This window comes from Emys orbicularis, chromosome 10 (assembly GCF_028017835.1).
Source record: "Emys orbicularis isolate rEmyOrb1 chromosome 10, rEmyOrb1.hap1, whole genome shotgun sequence".
NCBI classification, from domain to species: domain Eukaryota; kingdom Metazoa; phylum Chordata; order Testudines; family Emydidae; genus Emys; species Emys orbicularis.
In genome coordinates this window covers 85,523,613-85,547,693 of record NC_088692.1, presented here as the reverse complement: position 1 = coordinate 85,547,693, position 24,081 = coordinate 85,523,613, and the positions used below count along the sequence as shown (strand labels likewise).

Sequence of the window (24,081 nt, the reverse complement as noted above, 5' to 3'; positions counted from 1 at the left end):
GTAGAGCTGAGCCCGAACCAGAGGCTTGAATCTGAACATCTTTGAGTTTCAGAGAAGGGAGAGCATGTGTGAAGGAGCAAAGGAATTTGATTAAAATCTTTACATCCAAACTTGCCTCATGTTTTTTCTCTTGGTTCGGATCCAAACCTGAAGGGGTCTATTTTCTGGACCAATATGACTGGGTCACAAACCACAACAACTAAAAAACTGGCCCAAGACAGCAGAGATTTATTTGTGAAGCCATATTTTTGTAGAACGTCACTTGATTGCTGTAATCTTACAATATCAGCATAGTTGCCAGGGATTATTTGCTGGAGAGATAATACACATGTTTCAATTTGAAATAGGACCATTTGGGGACTTTCATTCCACGGTGTGAGTTCACATTTTGTATCTCACCATTAAGGGAACTTACCTTGGTACAATACATGCCTGATTATATATACCATCTTCTTTAAATAGCTGACACTTTTTGCTGTGTGTGATAGGATCTTAGGCCTAGTCTGCACTACTGACTTCTGATGGCATAGCTATGGCTGTCAGGGTTGCGAAGAGATATGACAGAGAAGTGCCAACGAAAGCCCCCAGTGTAGTTGAAGTTATACTGGCAAAACTGTGCTTTTACCGGTATAGCTTATTTTGCTTGGGGGAACTGGAATAAGCGATACCAGCAAAACTGCACTTTTGTAGGTAACAAGGTGCATCCACACTAGGAGCGCTTTGCTGGTATAATATAACAGTATAGCTAGATAAGCAAAGCGCTCTTAGTGTAGACATGGCCTACGTTTTCCCAAGCAGTTTAGTTTGCTTGGGCTGTCCTTTATTTAGTACCCCAGCTCCAGGTCCATATGCAACCAGGAGCTCTTTATTCAAGACAGAGATCAAGGAAGTCTCAGGAAATGAGACCATTTCCAAATAGGAGTAAGAAAGCTACTTTAACTTTAAAAATCAGCCAAGTGCCTTAGATAGCAGGATAAAGGGGTAGAGGTGGGGCATGAAGTCAGCCTATTTATACAGTGTCCCTCTGTGGTCCCTCAAAGTCACGTGGCCAATACACTGAGGACTGAACTGGGTCCTCCAGAGCTGCTGCTGCTTGAGCTAAAGAGCCAACGCTCTTTAACTGTGGCTATCACAAAGGCATTTCCTCTGCCGATTGGGCACAGACAGGAACCTGTACCACACTCACCAGGGACTTACACTGAGACAAGTGAGAGTCCGCAAGTTGGAACTTGAGTGGAACTCAGATATGTACATGTGTCAAGATAAGGAAATATACTGACTGCTCCTCCTCCTTTTGACCTTGTAGCTCGTGGTATCACCTTAAAGTACAAAGGATTCATCTTAATATTATTTTAAACTCTCTGCTTTGCCTAGCACCCCACAACTCTAAAAGAGTTTCTCTACCGAGAATATGTAGTGTGTGTAAACTGAATACATTCCTGACCCTGCTAACGCACAGCACATCAAAGCTGACTACACAACACTCTGTTTGCAGATATATAGTTCGTTGGCTGTATGGAGCACACGTAAGTGGATAACATAGATAAACTGAAGGAATGTAAAGGAGGTCTGCTGGTCCATGCACTTTGAAAGAGCAGCCTCTGATGCATCCATGAGTGTGAGGGACGACTGCACTTAAACAGAGTCAAAGCTACCACAGCAGAGCTTATCTGATTTACAAACCTAAAGCTAAGGCCAACCCACCATAAGGACAGCTGGCCCTAAAGTTCAGCTAAAAATGGTCAGAGCCTGACAGTATCATCAGGTTAAGTTTTGACCGATGCCTTTTACAAGGTTTACTATATATTTGAATGGAGCTAGAGGACTTCTACCAGCTGACCATTATGGGATTGCTCCCTGTTCTCTGTGATTGGACAGTGGTCAGGGTTCAGTCTGGAAAATAGAGTGCTCCTCTTCCAAGCTCTGCCCATCGGAGACACCCATCGTGGCAGACTGTGCAAGTTCTAATCATGCATGTTCTCTGGGCTCCTGGTGCTTGGCTCGCCCTTGGTAGGATCTGAATACACGAAGGGGCTCTGCCGTCACTGGGCTTCTTGGGTCTGGCTTCCCCTTGACGAGCCTCAGATGTTCCACTGGGGTTTGTGAGCTTGACTCCCTCTTGGGAGGGAGGTGGAGATGCCCCGCTGGGCGCTGCTAGGTTATTCCTTTATTGGGTATGTATATGGGTAGGAGTGGCTGTATCTACCAAAGCCACTCACTCCTGGGGCCAAATGGGCTGTCTCTCACAGTAGATTTGGGCAGATCTTCATAAGAAGATTTTCCCTCTTCCTCCATACATGCTTTGATGAGCAATGAAATTGTAAGGAATGTTGACATTTAAGGTATTATCAGTGGGCACCTGAGTTAACACCCATCAAAATTAACGGGCAGGGCTTCACACCTCAGAATTATTTCAGGTTGTGCAAACAGGCAGCCGTCACAGCATCAGTTAGTCTCAAATACGTGACCCAAGTGTATCCCGGCAACAATGGCTAGAGACACAAACTTTTTTTAATTAACTGATTCTTAGAGTCCAGAGAACAAGGAAGGAGAGTGGAAGAGGTGCCACTACACCTTAGCCCTGTGTACTAGTTCAATCCACGCCTTGCCAGTGTCATCTTCGCTTCTACTACACTACTCTAAGCACTGCCTGCTTTACTTCTATTAGATGACACTGCCAGTGAGGAGCCAAACATCAGAAAAAAGAGATCACTTCCTAAATGACACAATCAGCTCCTTCACATCAACTGACTGATTGATGCTTCATATCTAGCACCTGCTAAGCCAGAAAGTCAGCGTCCTCAATGCACTCCCAAAAATCAGTCATCAAAGCTATTCAATAGGTCACCAACCAGGACAATGAAACATGCTGGCATTCACTTTAAGATATACATTCGAAAGATCATAAATCTTTATCAACTTGACAAAGAAAGCTCCATTGTAGGCCTGATTCAAAGCACACTGATGTCAATGAAAATACTCCCTTTAACTAAAAAGCAACAGAGGGTCCTGTGGCACCTTTAAGACTAACAGAAGTATTGGAGCATAAGCTTTCGTGGGTAAGAACCTCACTTCTTGATTCTTACCCACGAAAGCTTATGCTCCCAATACTTCTGTTAGTCTTAAAGGTGCCACAGGACCCTCTGTTGCTTTTTACAGATTCAGACTAACACGGCTACCCCTCTGTCCCTTTAACTACAATGGTTTTGGATTAATCCCTCATTCTACTCCTTGCAGCATTCACAGAGCTCCCATGGAGAGATGCAATTCTCACCATGTCCTAACTGTGAAATAGAACTTTTTAAAATCAAGTTTTAATTAAAAACTTCTGCTATTGAGTGTGTTATATGGCAGCCACCAGAGGGGTGAAAAGTGACACCTGGTTGTGACGGTGATAGAATGGAGGCTCAGGTTTCAGAAAAAAGAACAGGAGGACTTGTGGCACCTTAGAGACTAACAAATTTATTAAAGCATAAGCTTTCGTGGGCTACAGCCCACTTCTTCGGATGCATATAGAGTGAAACATATATTGAGGAGATATATACACACACACACACACACACACACATATATATATATAAATATAAATATAAATATATAAAAATATAAAACCTGTCAGGTTTCAGAGTAGCAGTCATGTTAGTCTGTATCCGCAAAAAGAACAGGAGTACTTGTGGCACCTTAGAGACTAACAATTTTTTTTCTCCTGCTGATAATTGCTCATCTTAATTAATTAGCCTCTTAGAGTTGGTAGGGCAACTCCCACCTTTTCATGTTCTCTGTATGTGTATATATATATATATATATCTCCTTACTATATGTTCCATTCTATGCATCCGATGAAGTGGGCTGTAGCCCACAAAAGCTTATGCTCAAATACATGGAGGCTCAGTATCAGAGACAGCAAGTGAGATTCCATCCAGCTTTATTGGGGATTTAAAAACAAAAGGACATCTGTAGCTCCTTGATATGTACCAACAAATTCAAACAGCAGACTTCTTATTCAAATTATTTAAAATGTTTTTCACTGCACTTTAACAGTGGTTTGCCATCTCTCATTGATTTCCACTAACATCAGCATCCCAAGATAATGACTGGCAGCAGGAGGGCCACAAGTGCTAATATTAGCTCAAGTTAATTTTAAAACTAAGTTTCAGAGTTTATAAGTAGCAAGAAGCACTTCCCACCATGTGAGTTTTCAGTGTGTCGAGTAGAAAAGGCTGGGTACAGAATAGAGTATCACCATTAACTGTCCACCAGAAACCCAGACTTTGTGGTATCTCTACACAACCTGTGGCAGAATTTAACTCAGAAAAGAGACACGAGTTTTTACACTGCTGACCACCTTTAAGTAAGAATCTAGTGTCAAACTAGAAAGGAGGTGGTGGTTGGTTCTCAGATCCAGATTTTCGTGGGGCTCAGGTTCAGTTAGGTACCATAAAACAACACTAGCTATTCTCACCAGATCTCTACCCCCTTGGGCCTAAATCCTATGAGAATGCCTGTTTTTGAGAGATTCTCAATGCAGCTGAACAATTAGCAGAAAATAGGCCCCTCCCGGTTTTGGAATGGTAAGGTGGGTTTGGATCTGAGCCCACCAACAACAAATGAAAAGATCTGGATCAGGCCCATGCCAACAACAAATAAAGGAACCACCATCATCACTTGCCTCAGGCAACCAGGTACAGATCCCAAACCCCTTTTTAGAGCAGTAGTTGCATAGTGCTGAGCAGCTCCGTGTGGTAAGGCTTTTGACACAGTCTCACAGGACATTTTCATAAGCAAACTAGGGAAATGTGGTCTAGATTAAATTACTATAAGGTGGGTGCACAACTACTTGAATGACCATGCTCAAACAATAGTTATCAATGGTTCACTGTCAAACTGGAAGGGTGAATCTTGTGGGATCCTGCAGGGGTCAGTCCTGGGACTAGTACTATTCAATATTTTCATTAATTACTTGGATAATGCAGTGGAAAGCATGTTTATAAAATTTGCAGATGACACCAAGTTGGGAGAGGTTGCAAATACTTTGGAGGACAGAATTAGAATTCAAAATTACCTTGACAAATTGGAGAATTGGTCTGAATTCAACAAGATTAAATTCAATAAAGATAAATGCAAAGTACTTCACTTAGGGAGGAAAAATCAAACGCATAACTACAAAATGTGGAATAACTAGCTAGGTGGTGGCACTGCTGAAAAGCATCTGTGGGTTATAGTGGATCACAAATTGAACATGAGTCAACAACGTGATGCAGTTGCGAAAAAGGCTAATATTCTGGGGTGTATTAACAGAAGTGTTGTACATAAGACGCAGGAGGTAACCCGCTCTATTCGTTACTGGTGCGGCCTCAGCTGGAGTACTGTGTCCAATTCTGGGCACAACACTTTGTCTACATCTTTCCTACACTGGAGAGAGTCCAGAGCAGAGCAACTAAGGTGGTAAAAGGTTTAGAAAACCTGACCTATGAGGAAACATTAAAAAAAAAAAAACTGGCCACATTTAGTCTTGAGAAACGAAGACTGAAGGGGGACTGATAACAGCCTTCAAATACGTTAAGGACAGTTATAAAGAGGACCGTGATCATCTGTTTTCCATTTTTAAGAACAGGTTAGATAAACACATGTCATGTCCTCAGTGCAGGAGGCTGGATTTAATGACCTCTCAAGGTCCTTTCCAGGCCTACATTTCTATGATTTCTACAAAGGATCAAGGGTAAAATTTTCAAAAATGCTTACAAGACTTTGGAGCCTAAATCCCATTGACTTTCAATGAGACTTTGGCTTCTAAGTCATTGTTGAAAATAGTACTTGGCTTTTAAGTCATTTTGGAGCTTTTGAAAATGCAGCCAGTATCTCCATCAGAACAGAGGCCAGACCAAAGAATGCCACCAACTTACTGAATTACCAACACTACAAAGGTGTTTTTTTGGAGGTCTCCCATTCATCTACTGACTAGGCCAAACTATGTCTTTTTACAAGATGTGATGGGATCACCACCAGAGGTGGTGTGGTTTGATTTTCCCTTTTATAACCTCAAAAATATACCAATGACAAAAACATGCAAGTCTAAATGTTGCAAAACAAACAAAAACAAGAAAATCTCAAACACAACCCCCTCAAACAACCCCTCCTGAAAATCACCACTACCACCAAACAAAACAGAAAAAAAGCCACACTGCTATATAGTTCATTTTATTCTCCTTCTTCCCCGCACCCATCATTACGATGTTTAATACTGAAGGATCAAATTTTGCACTGTCATTAGAGGCCGCTGATGTCAAAGGAGTTATGCCATTGCTGACCTAGGTGTTGAGAGTGTGCAAGTGTCACATTTTTGGTCTGCCCTAAAGCAGCGGGTCTCTTTTCCAAGAAACCTTGTTAAGCGCTAAACTAAGAACCACATTCCTTTGCAGCTACCATCAGAAATCCATATGAAGTCCCTACTACCTCTTTGGCAGAAGCAACTGTTAGTAAAACCCAAAAGAGAACATGTAATAAATACAGTCTATTGCATCATGTTTAAAATGGTTCTTCAATCTGTCACATCTACGTGCATTCCTATTCATCCTTTCTTGGGTTTGCTAACAACCACGTATCAAGTGACTAGTCTGATGAATGGAATATTTTTATAACCAAAAGTCTGTGGAATCCTAAATGATGCAAGAGACTAGCTGAATGGTCAGTACTGATAGCTATATTGTGTAATCACTGCAATGAGCTGAGGCAACAAAAATGTAGAGTAAACCATCTCTGGTGCGTAATTTATAGTGACCTAAGAAACTACAGAATGTTTTATTTCACAAGCGCCGTTTCTGATTTAGTAGGACATGCAGCCGATTAAAAAACAGCTGGATTTAAAAGGCTACGGTAAAAGATGCAGGAAACTATATGAGTGTTTACCCCACAGTGAAGTCTATTCAAAGACCTGGGCAGATTTAGAACTAAGCTCCTGCCTCTTTTTTATGTGATTTAACAATTACCCATGTTGTTAACAACCGTTAAACTAGGTAATAAATATAAAGGGCTGCGCTTCTGATTGGTAGACTTCTATAAATAGCACATGAATGCCTGAGACATCTACTAAAAGCCTGTGACTTTTAATTTAAAGAGGAACCACAGTCTTAATGGTGATAATGGAAATTAACCGAAATTAAAAGCAGCGTGTTGTATTTCTTTGAACCGCTTCAAAGCTTTTAGCTAAGATGGCTAATAGACCTGTTGCTACCAGAAGAAAACCCATTACAATTAGAGAACTATAATGTCATAAATACTGTTTCATAATGTATTTTAACAGTTTTCTTCATAAAGCAAGAGAGTATATCAAATATATAATCACACAAACACCCACTCTTACATGTCTCTCGTCGATTGGCTTGGGCTTACCTGATGGTAAGCTTCAAAGCTTGTCTCTTTCACCAACAGTAGTTGGCCCAATACAAGTTATTACCTCATCCCCTTTGTGTCTCTAACATTCTGGGACCCACACAGCTACATCACCACCACTGCATAGTGATGGGATGGAAGCCGTATGCAGAGCTGCCTCCCATACCAGAGAATTTCCTTTGAAATGCTAACATTTCAAAGAATGCTCATCACACCTGCAACATACTGAGGTTGAGAGAGCACCCACCAGCTACAGGGTTAATGGTTGAAAGAGATTGGAGAAACAATACATCAAGTGAAAAAAAATTCAAGCGGAGACATAAAAGCCTGAAAAACAAACAGGAAAAAGAAACACCTCTTGATTTCTATTGATGTTCAATATACAAGGAAAAGAGAAGCCAGGGATATAATGCATGGTCTTACCTCTATGCATTATCTTATGTTTTTCTCTCAAATATGTGAGACCTTTTATTACCTAGAGAAAAGAAAATTCAACATTTCAAAGCTGTAAAACTAGTAAAAATGAAAACATGAGTTTCGTCCAAGCAAGAATTTCAAAATGTCATCTACAATCAAAAGCACAATACACCCTGGCAAGAATTCAAAGAGAAAATAAAAGGCAGTCATGTTAAAATTTATAAAATTTGCCCATAAAAGAGAATAATGTTAACCAAACAACCACCAGAAATGTCATGGACACAACCTACTGCAGTACAGATACTTAAAGGGTAACATTCAAAACATTTAATAGACCATTTTAATTATTTTGCTGGTTCTTTTCCCACCCAGTGGTAGTAACAGCAGCTGACATCCCTTAGTGGAAAATCAAGCAAACACACACACAATGGAATATGTGTGATCCATCCAAATGCCCTTAGTTACAAAGTGGTGACATGTATTAAAAAAAAAAAAAAAACTCTCTTAAAAAAAAAAAGAAAAACCACTTTAAAGCCTAGTAATATTTGCCTGTCCCACTTAAATTTTCCTCAATCCCCCAAACCAGCTGCTTTTGCCTTCTGGATCTGGCACTATCCTAATATAATATGGAGACATCTGGTCCCTGCTTCCCAGAGTACATTACAAATATACTTACAGCAATGCTAACTTTGCCCAAAATCTGCTCTGGAATTCTTCCAGCTTTTTTCAGTACTTGATCCAAGGACCCGCCATCCTAATAATAAGTGTTTGAATATTAAAACATTAATCATATTTATCCAAAACATTTTAAAGCCTACAGTCTGTGAGGAAAAAAATCTTATAATTTTGAAGGCAGACAATGTGCTGTTTCCCATTGCTTGTGATGAAATAAACTATCCTTTTTGCTTTATATTGTAGTGGTGAGTATCAGGGAAAAAAGTGCAACTGGTCATTAGAAAAGGTTAATCAGTTTTATACTAATCAGTTTAAACAACCTGAGACCTGGCAACCACTGAGGTGGACCCTTGCGTCATTTAATGGTCTTCTGGCCTTGTATAATTCCATGATGCACAGGCTGATTCTCCTTACTAAGGAGGCCTTGTCCATGACCAGCAGTGACAAAGCACTAGGAGCGCAGTAAGCTTTCTGCAGCCTACAGTTGTATTTAGATGCATTTTAACTGTTCTCTGCATGTCCATGGGGTGCCACTGTCTCTCTTTTAGATGCTCAGGATTTGGGCAGAATGGAAGGTTTATATCTTGTGATCTGTGATGGTCTGAGTTGATCTTTGGGATAAAGGCAAGTCCAGACCTCAAAATCATTTTATCTGGATGGGAAATACAGTTGTCTAGTTCGATGGACAATCTTCCTGTCTATTATGTATATTCCAGTAGCACGCAGTGGCTCTAAGCAGGATCAGAACCCCATTATGCTATGTACGGTGCGCAGAGATTGACATCTTTGAAAGTTTATAATCTAAGACGACAAGGAACATAGGGAAGGCAACAACCATATACTGTTTTTTCATACATTGTCTGTATATGTTTTGATTCTGTAATTCTATTTCCTGAACACTCTGAGTAGACAGTATAGCAATTATGAAAGACACCTGAAGACCAACCTCAGAGGTTAACGGGAGGTTCTGAAGAACTTTGAGCACTAGATAGGGAATCTAGTAACTATTTATCAGCTCCACTGCACTCAGAAATCAGGTAATGTCAACCTGTCTCTTTTGCAACAAATAACACTAGCACGTTCCCTGGAACCCCACTGATAGCAAGTACCGTACGAACTCTAGACAGTATTTATGGTAACTGAGGATGCCAATATGTCATGCAGACACAGGGGACAGGCTATGACTCACCAATAGGAAAAAAATAGAAAAAAAATTGTTTTTCAAATTTCACATTGAGTAACTGCTCCACTCATTTTACCAGAGTTAAATAAGTTACTAACACATGCACTTGCACCCTTTCAAATTCAAGCAACTCTGTTGCTAAGAGCTTCAGAGGAGAAAAGCTGCATAAATGATACTTATTTTTAGCAACCGATTATGATCAAATTCAACAGTAGCCTTGTGCAGATTTTCTAGAACAGAGACTACATAACAAAAACAGAACTTCTAAATTTTATTTCTTTAAACAAAAACAAGATCCAATTACATGGCTGATGATTTGCAATATTCCAGAGTTCTTGAAATCATACCCCCGGGCATGGGATAATATTTTTCGGCCTCCTTTTACAAAACTCAGCAGTGGGAAGTGCTCTGTCACTTTTCATACCTCTAAAGAGAACCATATACACCTCTACCCTGATATAACGCTGTCCTCAGGAGCCAAAAAATCGTACCGCGTTATAGGTGAAACCGCGTTATATCGAACTTGCTTTGATCCGCCGAAGTGCGTAGCCCCACCCCCCTGTAGCGCTGCTTTACCGCGTTATATCCGAATTCGTGTTATATCGGGTCGCTTTATATCGGGGTAGAAGTGTAGTATGCAAGCTACAATGCAAGCTTTTATCATTCAAAGGAGTGCATCCCAACGTTCCCAGGGGAACGATTTTAAAAAGTGCATATGAGCCTGTGTTAAATGTTGTACTCACATTCATGTAATCAAATATGAATTCAGGCAAAATAAATAAGAGTGCCAATGGAAAAATATGTAAAATACATACATTATATAATATGTAGAAAAAACATGCAGTCCTTTTTTCTCAGAAACTGATTCATCAGACAGAAGGATTCACTCTCCAAGGCAATCAATAGACCTTTGAATCAGTCCCCAGTCCTGCAAGGTGCTGATACCTTCAATTGCCTTGAAAGTCTAGGTGCTCAGCAGCTTTTAAGAGCAGACCCCAAATATTTTGCTTATCAAGCACTTGTTGCTAGTTGAAGTTAAGATTCACTTCTGATATTTTCAGCTGGACAAGGACAATAATTTAAATCCCCACTTAATCTGCATTGATAGGATTTTCTTTGTTCCTGACATATTTAAAGAATTCCTTCTTATTGTTCTTACTCCTACTGACTGATAACGTTAGCTTCCCTTATCAAGTGTCTGCATTTCCTAACTGCTGTATTTGTATTCATTGCTATCAGCTTCTCCATTTGTATGTGTAATACACACTCACACACGGCACGCACTTATTTCACCTCCCCTCTTAACCAAGATGGCTTTTAACCAAAAGAAATCTTCTTTCATGATTGCAGAATTGTGTTTTTTGGGCATCTATCAAAGCATTTTTAATACAATTACCAATCATCATTCCTGTTTTTATGTTTAAGCATTTCCACCCACTCAGTTTTCCTCATGATTGGTTTCAGCTCTGGGGAATTGGCCTCTTTAAAGCATCAAGTATATATATTATTGGATAGCACCATATTCTGTTTGCACATAATAAAAGAAATTAGATCACATGCACCTAGGCAACCATACATTTTCCCTAAAGATTTCCTTTAAAGAAGGTCAAGGCAACATTAATATAACACTATATAATATCCCCAGAAAATAAAGAGACCTTCTTTTTATAAACACCATTTTATTTGCTAGAAAATGTGGTTCTTTGAACAGAAATTGTTCAAAGCCTCCTCTGCCTGATGAACGAGGGAGAGATTTGAATAACCTTTAATCACAGAAAATTGCTCTAAACATTGGGCTCCATATGGCTTAGAGAAATGCTGGCAGATGGCTAGAATAATCTGTACTTTTCTATTAAAAATGAAAAAGTTAAAAAAAATTATGTCAGTATGAAACAACCATTGTTTATGGTGCTTCTGGTCTTGCTACAGAGTAGCAGCCGTGTTAGTCTGTATCCGCAAAAATAACAGGAGTACTTGTGGCACCTTAGAGACTAAGGTTAGTCTCTAAGGTGCCACAAGTACTCCTGTTATTTTTTCTGGTCTTGCTAGTTTCCTCTGTAATTCCTCTAGGAATTCAGAAAGAATGGGCAGGGCAGATATCATTTCAGAGAGAACAGAGGGAATGCATCTACACTTGAAAAATTAAATACCTATATTTACAGCAGCTGCACCAATGATAAGCCACCACTGGCATTACAGTCCAGGTATTTTTAACATTGTGTCAAAAAAACCCAGCTCAGAACAGGTTTTCAAGTGGTAAAAACATCTGAGCCCTTTTTACATTGGTGGTTACACTGATGCTGGCAGTTGCTGTAAAAGGAGATTATTTTTCCCCTCATACTCCGCAACAGTAACGCCTCTGACTGATTAAACAGCATGTTGACTGGCTGTAAGAATGGTCGCTATAATGTGGATTCGAAAAGACTAGGGATAAAGGAGAAGAAAATAGGGACTTTTGTAGGGCTATGACAGATACAGAGGATCAGTCTCTGGAAAGGGTGTAAAAACATAACCATGCTAAATCCAAAGTCCTCAGATTTGCATGGTAGAGCTGTACTCCAATATTCCACTCGCCATACATGCATAAAGGGCTCCCATGTTAACAGAGGTTCTATGAATATATGCAGAATACGGTATCTATTGGATTTTATATTCACAGGAGTTTGATACCAAAATTTAGATTAACACACACAGATAGACATGTACTTACCATGTGTTCCATGCAAATGCTGATCTCTCCATCACTGTAAAAAGCTCCATAAAAGCCCACTATGTATGGAGAGTTACATTCATGTAGAACTTGTAGCTCACGAATGATCTGGTTTCGAATAGCTGGCTTGATCTCTAAGTGAATTAACTGTAAAATAAATCGTTATTGTTCCCTCCGTGACAATTTAAAAGAAAAATACATGACTTGGATACTGCAATATTTATTTTAACCCACTGAAATAATAATACTAAGCATTATCGTCCTATAGAACTGTAGGCATACCTGTTACTGGGGAAGTTCCACATTTGTACCCTTTACAAAAACAACAGTACGTGAATTCCAGTGCTCATGAAAAGATGCTGGATTTATAGCAATGGAATTATCCTCAGAATAGATACAGTACACATAGAGCAATGAAAGCTCCCCATATGAGCCGCACCATTATGTCTCCAACTTGACATGAATGGAAGGGTCTGAAGACAGGGGATAGCTCAGTCTCCGTGTCCAGTTAATAGCTTGCTTTTCTGGTGAAACTAACAAAAGGATGCAATTTGCAATATGCAACTTTTCTGTGCATGTGTGTGGCCACTAGGGAATGGTCTATTTCAACTAAAACAAACATTCTAAACAATGCTTTTTTTTTAAAAAACTAATATTTTATATTTAATATAAATAACACATCAAATAGACCTCAACTAAGATATAAAAAAGTCTTATTATACAGTGAGTGCACCAAAGGTGTGGATTTTTATTTATTTATTTTTCAAGTGGAGGACATTTCTGATATTCTAGAACTACACAAGTAAGCCCCCAACATTGCAGATAAGAGTACTGTGTAAAGACATTTTCTTCCTCAATTTAAAGACACCCAAAATACAAAATAAAACAACTATATTAAAACAAAAATGCAAGATAATCTTCCCAACCTGCAGTGGTAGCAAGAAAATTGCTCTTTTGATACAAATTAAAATTCTAATTATGATAGGCAAGTAAGATAATCTACTATAATTGTTAAAATGCAACATGTTACTCTTTGCTCTATGACAATCACAGTTCTTGAGAGACATTAATTATAGCATAAAAGAATACCTGATGTATAGTACTTATATTACCAAGAGTGGGATTTTTATCTTATCTTTTCAAGAAGTTCTTCAGTGGGAACATTTTGTTCCAATGCATTTTTTCCCTCTTCCATCTATTTACTGTTAATGGATCTATTTCAGTTATTTAGACCATGTATACTGAGGAAAATCCATGAATGAAGTTACATAGCAAAATATGTCACAATGCCTAATTGCTTTGCAAACATCTGGGCAGATGTCTTTCTGCAGCTGCTTGCAAGCCATGTCCCAAATACATTCAGCGAAGAACAAAATTCAGTCACACCTTGGGCATTTAAAAAAAATTCATCAATATGAATATATATCTAAAGAGAAGCTATAAAATTACACTGCTTAGCTAGACTATGTTTTGCCTAATGCAAAATAAGGGATTTTTATTTCTCTCAGAAGGAGTACAGATTCAGAGAATACTTTATGGAAAACAAAATGGTACTGGGCACATTGAAGGAAAGCAATTAAGCAAAGATAATTGATTGAATAGCCTATAAGTGATAAGTGTTAAATGACACAAACTAGGCTGAAATTCCCTCTAAACGTTTTATAAAATGGGTGAAAAAAAAAAAATCAAGTAAATTGGTTCTGTGCAAGAGACTCTCACTGATCTGTGAACTTCAAAAGTCTCACCCTGAAAAAGGGCCAACTCGCCTTGATTCCCACAGCTTTGATAGCAGAACATTATAGTGATGTATATTACTAAAGAGAACTGATTGGAAAAGGTTTTTTTCCCTTGTGGAAAATTTTGATGCAAATGAAAATAATGTCACTTTCTTGAAAATTTTCTGTGGAAACGTTTGACTTTTGAGCCAAAAATTTAAACTAAAAACTTTCAGCTGAAAACTCTGATTTTGAAATTCTGCCATGGTGCCTCATAAGGGTTATAATTTGGGTGCCTCGTGCCCCATTCCCATCTATGGGCCAAGCTCCGTAGCTGAATTACATCTCCTGTGATTTATGATGGCCTCCTCTCTTGCTGAGCCAAAGCAGCGCATAATAGACGTTCCTGACCACAGTGCTTGATGAGAGATGTAGTCTGGCCAGGGAACCCAGCACATAGAGAATGGGGGCATAATGCATCTGAACTACAGTTCTCATGAGATACCAGAGCAGCATTTCAAAATCGAAGTTTTTTGGTTTTCAGTAAAAGTAAAAAAAAAAAAAAAAACTCCACAAAACGCACGCTTCTCATGAAAAAAATTCATGTAATTGAAATCCCAATTTTCAGATGAAAAAGAGTTTTGATGGAAAGTTTTCAATCTACTCCTCTTACAGAAACTGCCAGACTGCTGCACTGGGTAGAGGGGGTGAAATGGAGCTGGACCATCATGGACCCCTCCCCTCCCCCCGCTCCCAACCACCACCTGGACCCAGAACTGGAGAGGGGAGACCTCCTCCTCCACTAGGGGGCACTAGGGTCCAAGTGATGCCTCGCCTACACTCCCCCACCCACACCACCATATGATCTTGGGGGAAAACTGCAGAGAACAGGCAGCCAGAGACTCTGGCCAGTAGAACCAGAAGTAGCCAAAGGAGGGACCTCTGGACCCTTGGATATTCCAGTGAGAACTGCAGAAAGTTCTCAGATAGCCTCTGCCCTGTGCCGATTGGCTGTTTGCTCCCCCTCGTCCCACCCGCCAAGACGGTCTCTTCAGTCAGCTTCATTCCACACCTGCCCCTCTTACCCTATTCTCCCCTCCGCTTTCCGTTTAGCTGATCCCCTCCTAACTAAAACAATCCCAAACAATAAATATGTTGTGGCACTAACATGATGTTTGCCACCATCACATTGTTCACGCTACTTGTGTATTTATCCCTTTCCCCTGTCTGCATGGTCTATTGAGAGTGCAAGCTATTCAGGGCCAGGGCAGTCTGCTGCTCTGTTTGTGCAGCACCTAGGACAATGGGACCCTATTCTTGGTTGGCCCTTAGTCACTACTCTAATAAACATGATTAATAATCATGATTTAGTAGCATGCTATGCAATATTAAATAATTACGTGACACTTGCCAAATGCATAAAGTTACATTTTTTACTTCGCCAGAAAGAGCTCTCCCTGTGGCAGGGTATTCCTACTACACAGACAAGGGGCTCTTCCTGCATTCCAGTGAAGGAGGCAGGGGGGCTGAGACAGTGGTTCCACCGGCCATTCCCCCTGCTCCACAATAAAGGAGCCCTGATGGTGCAGTAGCAGACACAGAGTAGGTCTACTCCTCCTTATCAGCCTGTGGAGGGAGAGGTATGGGGAGGAGAATTTCACCCTCCTCCAACCCCAACAGTGTAAAATGTATTAAGCCTCTGTACACAAGCCTGGCTTAGGGGACAGGATATGCCGCTTTGCTAAAACATTTAGTAATTAGTTGTGGATATCCTAGTCATTAGTGAGGTTCTACGGTGTATTTAGATTTTGCATCAGAGAGAGAGAGAAGATTTTTGGCAGTAAATAAAATACCTCCTACTTTACAAAATATGAGAACCTGCTAACAAAAAAGGGAGGGGATTATTGGCCTTTCATCGCTACAACGTGGAACATAATACCATGTTAGCAGACAGGGGAAATGGAGGCTAAAGAAGTATTTGACCTTTGCTATTTTTAGAAGGCATTTCCACTTCTCCTGGAAGTTGGTCTTTAAGTAACATTCTGTGTGTCAATGTCACTTTTTGATGGGCACTAAACTTTGAAAAGGCATCATTAAAGCTCCTGTTGCCACGGAGGTTCTCACCTTTCTTGCCATAATGAGGCCAGAAGGTTTGTGAGATACTTTGAAGACCACGCCGCCGTTTCCTGCTCCCAGTTCACTGATTTTCTCAAAGTCGTCATCCTTCAGTTCCCCAACTTTTTGCTTCTGAGTAAGGAAAGCTTCAAGACGTTTACGTTGCTGCTCATCCAATTCTAACTCTTCCAGCTTCTTCTGCAGCGCCTCTAAATTTGTCCTATGCAGCAAAGAGAGTGTAATTTGATTAAGCTATCTGAGCTCACTAAGGATATGTCTACACTACAGCCATTACAGTGGCACAGATATAGCACTGCAGCACCGTTGTATAGACACTTCCAACATCAACAGAAGGGTTTTTTGCATCAATACAGTTAATCCACCTTTCTGAGGGTACGTCCAGACGACCCGCCGGATCGGCGGGTAGCGATCCATCTATAGGGGATCGATATATTGCATCTCTTCTAGACGCGATATATCGATCCCCGAACGCGCTCCCGTCGACTCCGGAACTCCACCAGGGAGAGTGGCGTTAGCGGAGTCGACGGGGGAGCCGCAGCCGTCGATCCCGCGCCGTGAGGACGGGAGGTAAGTCGAAATAAGATACGTCGACTTCAGCTATGCTATTCCCGTAGATGAAGTTGCGTATCTTACATCGACACCCCCACCTAGTGTAGACCAGCCTTGAGAGGTGGTACTACTTAGGTCATTGAAAGAACTCTACGGTCAACCTATCCATGTCTATACTGGGGGTTAGGTCAATCTAACTACAGCAGTCAGGGCATGAAATTTTCAGCTCTGAATGACAAAGCCAGATCAATCTAACTTTTAAAAGTAGACCAGGACTAAGCAATGTTGCAGGGGTAAGAGGAGTACCACCACTAAAATCAAAGACTACTGGAGTAAGACCCTGAATCCTTGCACTTACATGCATCATCTTGCCAGATCACGTCTTACGTGCACACTAGCAAGAGTCACACAACTAGGTCCTTGGTGTATGTAAATAGTTTCAGTACAGACAAAATAATACAAAAGCAGCTAGATAATATCTATCCCCCTCCTCTTTGAGGCACTGGACCAAATTCATGCCTGGTGGAACTCCTTGATCCACCTAGTGGGTTCAATGACTCAGCAGTACTGGTTAATGGTTTGATTAATATTACACCACCTCCACACAAACTATTTTTGGGTTCAGATTTTTAATAGGAGATATGCAACTTCCTGCAAAGTTTGTCTAAATGTTTTAAACACTGATCTTCACATGTGATTAAAGATCTGACAATCCATTCAAAAACCTCTCACTTCCGTTGTGATACAAAGAAAGTCAGAGAGTTTAAGGCCACAAGGGACCATCAGATCATCTCGTCTGACCTCCTGTATGTCACAGGCCACCAAGACCACCTAGTACTTACACATCAACCCCCAACAACCAGTATTACACCAAAGTATTATAATCCTCCGGAGACTAAATTGTTGTGTACCACAGGCAGAGAACAGGAGCAAATAAAGCATAGCCAATAGAATAAAGCAATTAAGCCATTCCAATCATGCACAAACAGAAAATACATACATAAAATAGCCACTGCGGGGATAAAATAAACTGATTCAATAATAACCAGTCCAAAAGGTTTCAAGTTCATTACTTCTTCTAGTCAATAACATGCCAACCAGAAAGCTTGATTTAATATTGGTAGAAAAATAAAGAAGAGCCAAATATAGCAATTCAAAGGATAGCTAAATTTGGGACAGCAGCCAATACGTTCAACTTCTACATGAAGAAAACAAACCATAATTTAGCTCCAGGTCTTAAAAGTATGTCATGTCTAAGAAACAGTACATCTGAACAAGAACCCAGGCAGATACACCGATTCCTGAATCCAACAACAATAATCAATCGCAGCTGCAGCAAAGATCTAGGGACAAGCCTTCAAATTATTGCTCAGCCAAATCATGAAGCTCTTACCCAGGCAACATTCCCAATGAACTTAGTGCTGTGAGAGTAAGGATTTCAGGAGCTGGCTCACAGCCCTTTAGAGAATGCAGCAGGAACACTTTCTCTAGGGATGATTTTAAAGAAGTGAAGGATGATATCCAGAAAAACCATTTCTAAGCATCACTTTATAAATACTATTCACTTTCAAAACCATGATGGAAGGGAAGATGCATTCTAAGTTCTCAGCCAGACACAGACCACTTCAATTGCTGCAAGGTAGATTCTCTAAACAGCAGCGACAAATTATCTTAATATAGCAATAAGTCTGAACGGATGGTAAAAGTATCAGGCACGTGACTTCCCTCACTTCACTTCCGCTAAACTGCTCCTTCAGAGCCAAAGAGAGCACCCAAAATTAGAAGTTATCCCTCTTTGAGCTTCCACAGCAGACACGGAATTAGCATCAAGAAAGGGTAAGCAGATTCAATTAAGAGCCCATTTGTGAGAAAACTTAATCCAACTATCTGAACATAAAAGGGTTAAAAAAAAAAAAAAAAAGACATTATTAACAGCCCTTTCCCTGAATACGATCACTATCAGAGCTTGTACGCCACCCTACTCCTAGATCAGTTAAAAGTCTGAACGGTTGAGTTAGACAAGGCACAATTAAGGTTAACTTAGTTCTTTCTAAGCATTATCACTTTATTAAGCAAGTTGTATACAGAGTATGAGAATTCCTGAGGTCTATTTCTCCAATACTGAAGCCTATTCTCATTGCAATAATGCTGACGATTTACTAGCCCAGGAACAAGATCAGCTCATTCACCCTTAGCAAGAGGATGAGTAGAAATATAATATTTTACTCACTTCTTAATAAAAAATGCACAATCTACTCACCCTGGACAAGTGTAATTTTGTAAGGCTAACTTTACATATGAACTAGTCTACATGGGAAAATTTCCTGGTATAAACTATACTATAATCATTTTTCTGCACTATAGTAATACTGGTTATAAGTCCCTGTATGGACACTTTATTCTGGGATCAGAGTGATTTTATTCAGATATTAACAGAATAATTTGGGAGCAGAGTAGTTATACCAGAATCAAGTGTCCACACAGGGACTTACACCAGTATCACTATAATGGAACAGTTATTTCAACATAGCTGTAATAAAACATTTTTCCATGTAGAAAAGCTCAATAGCTAAAGGAGTCCGGCAGACAGACACTGTTATAAAGCTGAACTGTAAAGAAAGAGGGGTACTTTTTCTCATCTAACTTCCCAAGCCTAAGACAAAAAGCAAACTAGTCACTAGAATTTTCTCAAATATGCCCAGTGAAAAAATAACTTAGCATCAGATGAAGTAAAATATATATTTGGGGGAATGCAGCTGTCCTCCGTCTTTTTTCTTACTGTGATAATTACATGATAAAAATAAGAGCAGGCAATGATTAACAGGAGTTAAGTACCCTTTATTATGTTACAGTAAACTCTTGAGCATTGATGCAAGCAAATTCTAAACCCTGCACCGGAAGTTTGCTGACAGATGAGAATAAGCAGCTCATGTTTTCAAAGAGCACATGCTGACAGACCCACTCACCTTATGTCCATTTACTAAGTCAGAGAGTGTACCATGTCAGCTAAAGTCTTCAGCAGGTTATAGTTTAATCAAATGGCCATGTGCTACACTCACAGCTCGCCAGTAAGAGACCAGATTGTCCATTCGTCATGGGCCACTTCACCTTGAATGGTCCCTTAGCATATGAGCTAACTACTTATGCTAAACTATCTGTTCGATCTTGTATTTAGCTGTGGCACTCGGAGTGCCTTTTCCAGACCTGAAGAAGCACTCTGTAGCTTGAAAGCTTGTCTCTCTCACCAACAGAAGTTGGTTCAACAAAAGTTATTACCTCACCTACCTGGTCACTGAAGGAGAACTAAACAAACATTCCATGCACATTCCTAACCAATGTTGAACATATTGTTTAATGAAGAGATACAAAGACAGATAAATTTCAGGTTTCAGAGTAGCAGCCGTGTTAGTCTGTATCCGCAAAAAGAACAAGAGTACTTGTGGCACCTTAGAGACTAACAAAGTTATTAGAGCATAAGCTTTCGTGGGCTACAGCCCACTTCTTCGGATGCGTGGGCTGAAGCCCACGAAAGCTTATGCTCTAATAACTTTGTTAGTCTCTAAGGTGCCACAAGTACTCCTGTTCTTTTTGCAAAGACAGATAAATATACTTTGGAAGTACAGCCCTATATGCTTTATAGGAAAGCTATAAAATTACAGGATTGTGAAGAGAGGGAAGGATTCTTGATATTCTTTGTGTCACCCATCCAAATTTTGCATCCTTTAAAATGTCTCCCTATGGCTAACTGGAGCACCTTTCCAGAGCTTCAGTATGCTCCAATTAAAACTGAACTCCTTCATGGTGTCCTTTTCAGCTATTTATTTCTTTGCATTAAAAAGGGCCTGTGATGATCAAGAACGTATGGTCCATTAAGGTGTATTAAACTAAAGAATCATTTTTGTCTAACATGATTTCTATGCAGAAGACACATTGTCCTGGGTCTAACACAATGGGCCAGATTTTCAAAAGAGCTCAAAGACAGATGTACAAGTGCTCAGACACCATAATTGGGGCCTGTCTTTCAAAAGAGCTCAGATCCTATTTAGGCACCTAGGGCAGGATTTTTAAAAGCACTCAAGTTGCTTAGAAGGACAAGTCTCATTGAAATTCAATGGACTTGTGCTCCTAAGTCACTTAGGCACTTTTGAAAAGCATATGCCTAAATAACAGAGCGTTCAGCACTCACCATGTTCAGCTCTGGCCACCGATTTTGGTGCCTAAATGGGGACTGGGGTCTTCTGAAAGTCTGGCCTGAATGGGGGATAATAATAACTCTAGAAAATCTGGTCTGTATGCTGTTGACTACTGGGAGGGGGGCGCGCCAAAATCCATGTCTTTATTTGCAAGTAGTCTTGAGGGGGGCTGTTACATTTGCTAACAAAAGGCTTGCTACAAAGCTTCCCTTTAAGGCGCTAGTGCACCCTCTTGAAGGCCAGTCAGAGGAAACAAGAGATTGTCTCTCAGTGGTAGAAATATACAACTGGAAGGACCAAGAAACCAGACTCATATAGACAGGATGCCAGACCACATTTCAATATCCTTTTTGAGGAAGAGAAAAATTCCAACTCATTCAGCATTTTCTCTTTGCAAATCTTAAAGCTGCCATATTGCTCATATGGAATATCCTTATCAATTGCCACAGATAAAAAAAATATAACATTTCAGTTTGTCAGGGAAGGGGCGATCTGCACAACAAACAAATCTCTAGCAACAACACATTGGTAGTTAAGTTCTCAAAGGCGGGGAATTTGAACTAACCCAGGGAACGTAGAAGTCTGGAAAGAGCAGAGGGAAATCTCTATTCTTTTGGTCCTTACCAGGTGAAATTTCCTGTAAGAGCCAAGTTGTAGAGTAAGGAATATGGAGCAAGAGGAAGGGAGAAAATCCTATAGATCCCCAAATTTCTTTAGATATGTCGTCCCAGGGCCTTGCACATGAAATTTTACGAAACAAGCAGAGGAAGATTATGGGGAATTCATAAACCAGTATCTTCAAGACTAATGCACTCTGAGAAACATTAAGGCAGCTTGATCAGCTGGAAGAGGTAGTAATTGAGCGTGAAAAAGTCTGGGTGCAGAAGACACTCTGGTAGATACTGTATCTTTATATAAAACTCTTATTCAAAGACAAACTACCTATTAAAATTCATCACCATTGCTGTATGCGGTCTTGGAGTCAGTTTTTCACTGTCAAAAAGCTATGCCTTTGCCAGAGTTCCATCAAAGCAAGAAATAATCAAGCCATCCAATGTTTCAGTATTCCAAGTATTATTTTAAATCAACAGGTGGTACCATTTCCATTCATTTCTATCACTTTCCAACACAAGCACAGATATTAGACACTGCAGTAGTGAACGAGTCCAGCTTTTGTAGCCATGATCATCTAAACAGAGCAGTAGTAAGGTCTCTCCATTTGTTAAAGGCACCCTATAATTCTACATAGGATAGCACATACAATAAATACATTATCAGCTAGCTAGTAGTAACCAATATATAAGCTGCATAGCTAACTCAGCCAGAGCCACACTAGAAAGTGCCGTGCCTGAATAGTCAGGCTGGAGGGACTAAGCCTACAGAATGCCTTCTGGGGCAAGGGGGGGGGGGGGAGAAGGGGAGAAACACACACACACACACACACACACACACCCCTAAGCAGCAGAACGTATGTCTTTTTAAAGAAAATGCAGCACCAGTGTCAAAGTATTAGGTTTACAGGGTTGGGTGCTGGCTCTGTTCCCATCCTGCCTAGTCATAAATCTCTTGGGGTATGTTGCATTACCTCTTCCCTCCTGCCCCCAGACACAACACTGCAGACTTAATTCTCCACCTCTTGCACAAGGGACATTTCTGTAACTGCAATAATTTCACAATTCTGCTTTTGCATTTCTAAGCAATTCACTGCAATAAAGTCAAACCAGAACAAATGTGCTGTGCATAGGTCTAAGTTAAATTTAGGCATATGCATGCGGACCAATTGAAAGGCAGGATTTTCTTGCAAAGTATGTAACTGGGGCTACTTTTTCAGATTTTGTGTGAGTAGTAGCAGAGATCAGCTTCCCATCAATCAATCAATAATATTGCCATACATGGGGAGAGGTTCATAATCTTGCGCTGGCCCCTTTATAACAGGTAAAAGCCCCTGTTCTGGCCAGGGCTGTCACTCTCACAATCACAGCACAGAGGGTATGCCAGGAGCATGGCTGGAATCAGAAGGAGTGTGTCAGGGGCAGGGCCAACAGCACAGAATGCCGACAGTGGAGAATCTAACCAGTGCTGCTGCCCATAGGGAAGCCCAGAAAGGCTACCATAACTTAGGCTCCAAGAGCCAACTAAATTAGACAAAGGGCCCCTTGAGCAGTCCAGAATCTGAAGGGTGAACAGCTGGCTAAAATCCACTTTAGTCCCTACTTGTCCCTGGGGACAGAGCTGGGCCTTCTAAAGGAGCAGTACATAATCTCACCCATGGACTCCTGAAGGGGCAAAATGTCATCCAGATGCTACCACTTAAGCTAGGTTGCTAGGTCCCTTTTAAGGCCCATCAATCTAGACAGCGTACCTTGAAACGTGGAGCAGCATGCTCCCTCCTTGGAGCAGCTGGGAGACTGGAAAGGAGACTGCTGCCGCTTACTCTGTGCTAGATGGTAATGTCACAATCTAGCCCCAGAGAAGCAGAAAAGAACTCTTCATTTTCAAAGCACACTAGCAATAATGCCAAACCCATTAGACCAAACCAAATATATTTCTATTTACATTTTAAAAGAGGGTAAGATCATTTTGGATTCACATCTGTGACAGAATAATTAATAATATACCACATTAATACTCTTTTAAAATACTTTTTGAGGTAATAAGTTATCTGTAAATCTTTGTGCCTGAATACTTCAAATATTTGTTATGAGTTGCTGATTTTTATTAATTTTAGGTGTGTGTATTTTTACAATCTATTCAAAAAGAGGTGATTCTGTGACTGCACAAGAAGGTACAGTATCCTTCAGATCTACTGGGGACTGTTTTCTGGAACAGTGACAGTAACGCTTTTCCAAGCGCCTACACACCTGTCAACTTTAAAAAGAAAGTAGGCAGTGCACTACATGATTTGCATGAACCACCGCAATCAGGGACTGAAAAAAATTCTGAACTAAGATCATGAGGACATCTTATACATTTTGAAAGACAAAGTGGTTTCTATTCTGCACGACTGTACTGAAATTAGGTGATAAGAGAAATTTCCCATTTATTTTTCTTCTCACAGAAGAAATGGTTTGTGGAATAATAGGTAGCATAGAGCAATATCTTATGCTAGTACAA

General features: G+C 40.3%; 1 protein-coding gene across 1 annotated transcript in view; it reads right to left on the bottom strand.

Moving 5' to 3' along the window:
* MAP2K1 (mitogen-activated protein kinase kinase 1) overlaps window positions 1–24,081 on the bottom strand; it is a 60,854-nt gene that overhangs the window by 18,147 nt on the left and 18,626 nt on the right. The window contains exons 2-5 of the mRNA XM_065411904.1: window positions 16,214–16,424; window positions 12,375–12,521; window positions 8,483–8,560; window positions 7,813–7,864 (exon numbers count right to left, since the gene is read on the bottom strand). Coding sequence (XP_065267976.1) covers window positions 7,813–7,864; window positions 8,483–8,560; window positions 12,375–12,521; window positions 16,214–16,424 — 488 coding nt within the window. The remainder of the gene's footprint in view (window positions 1–7,812; window positions 7,865–8,482; window positions 8,561–12,374; window positions 12,522–16,213; window positions 16,425–24,081) is intronic.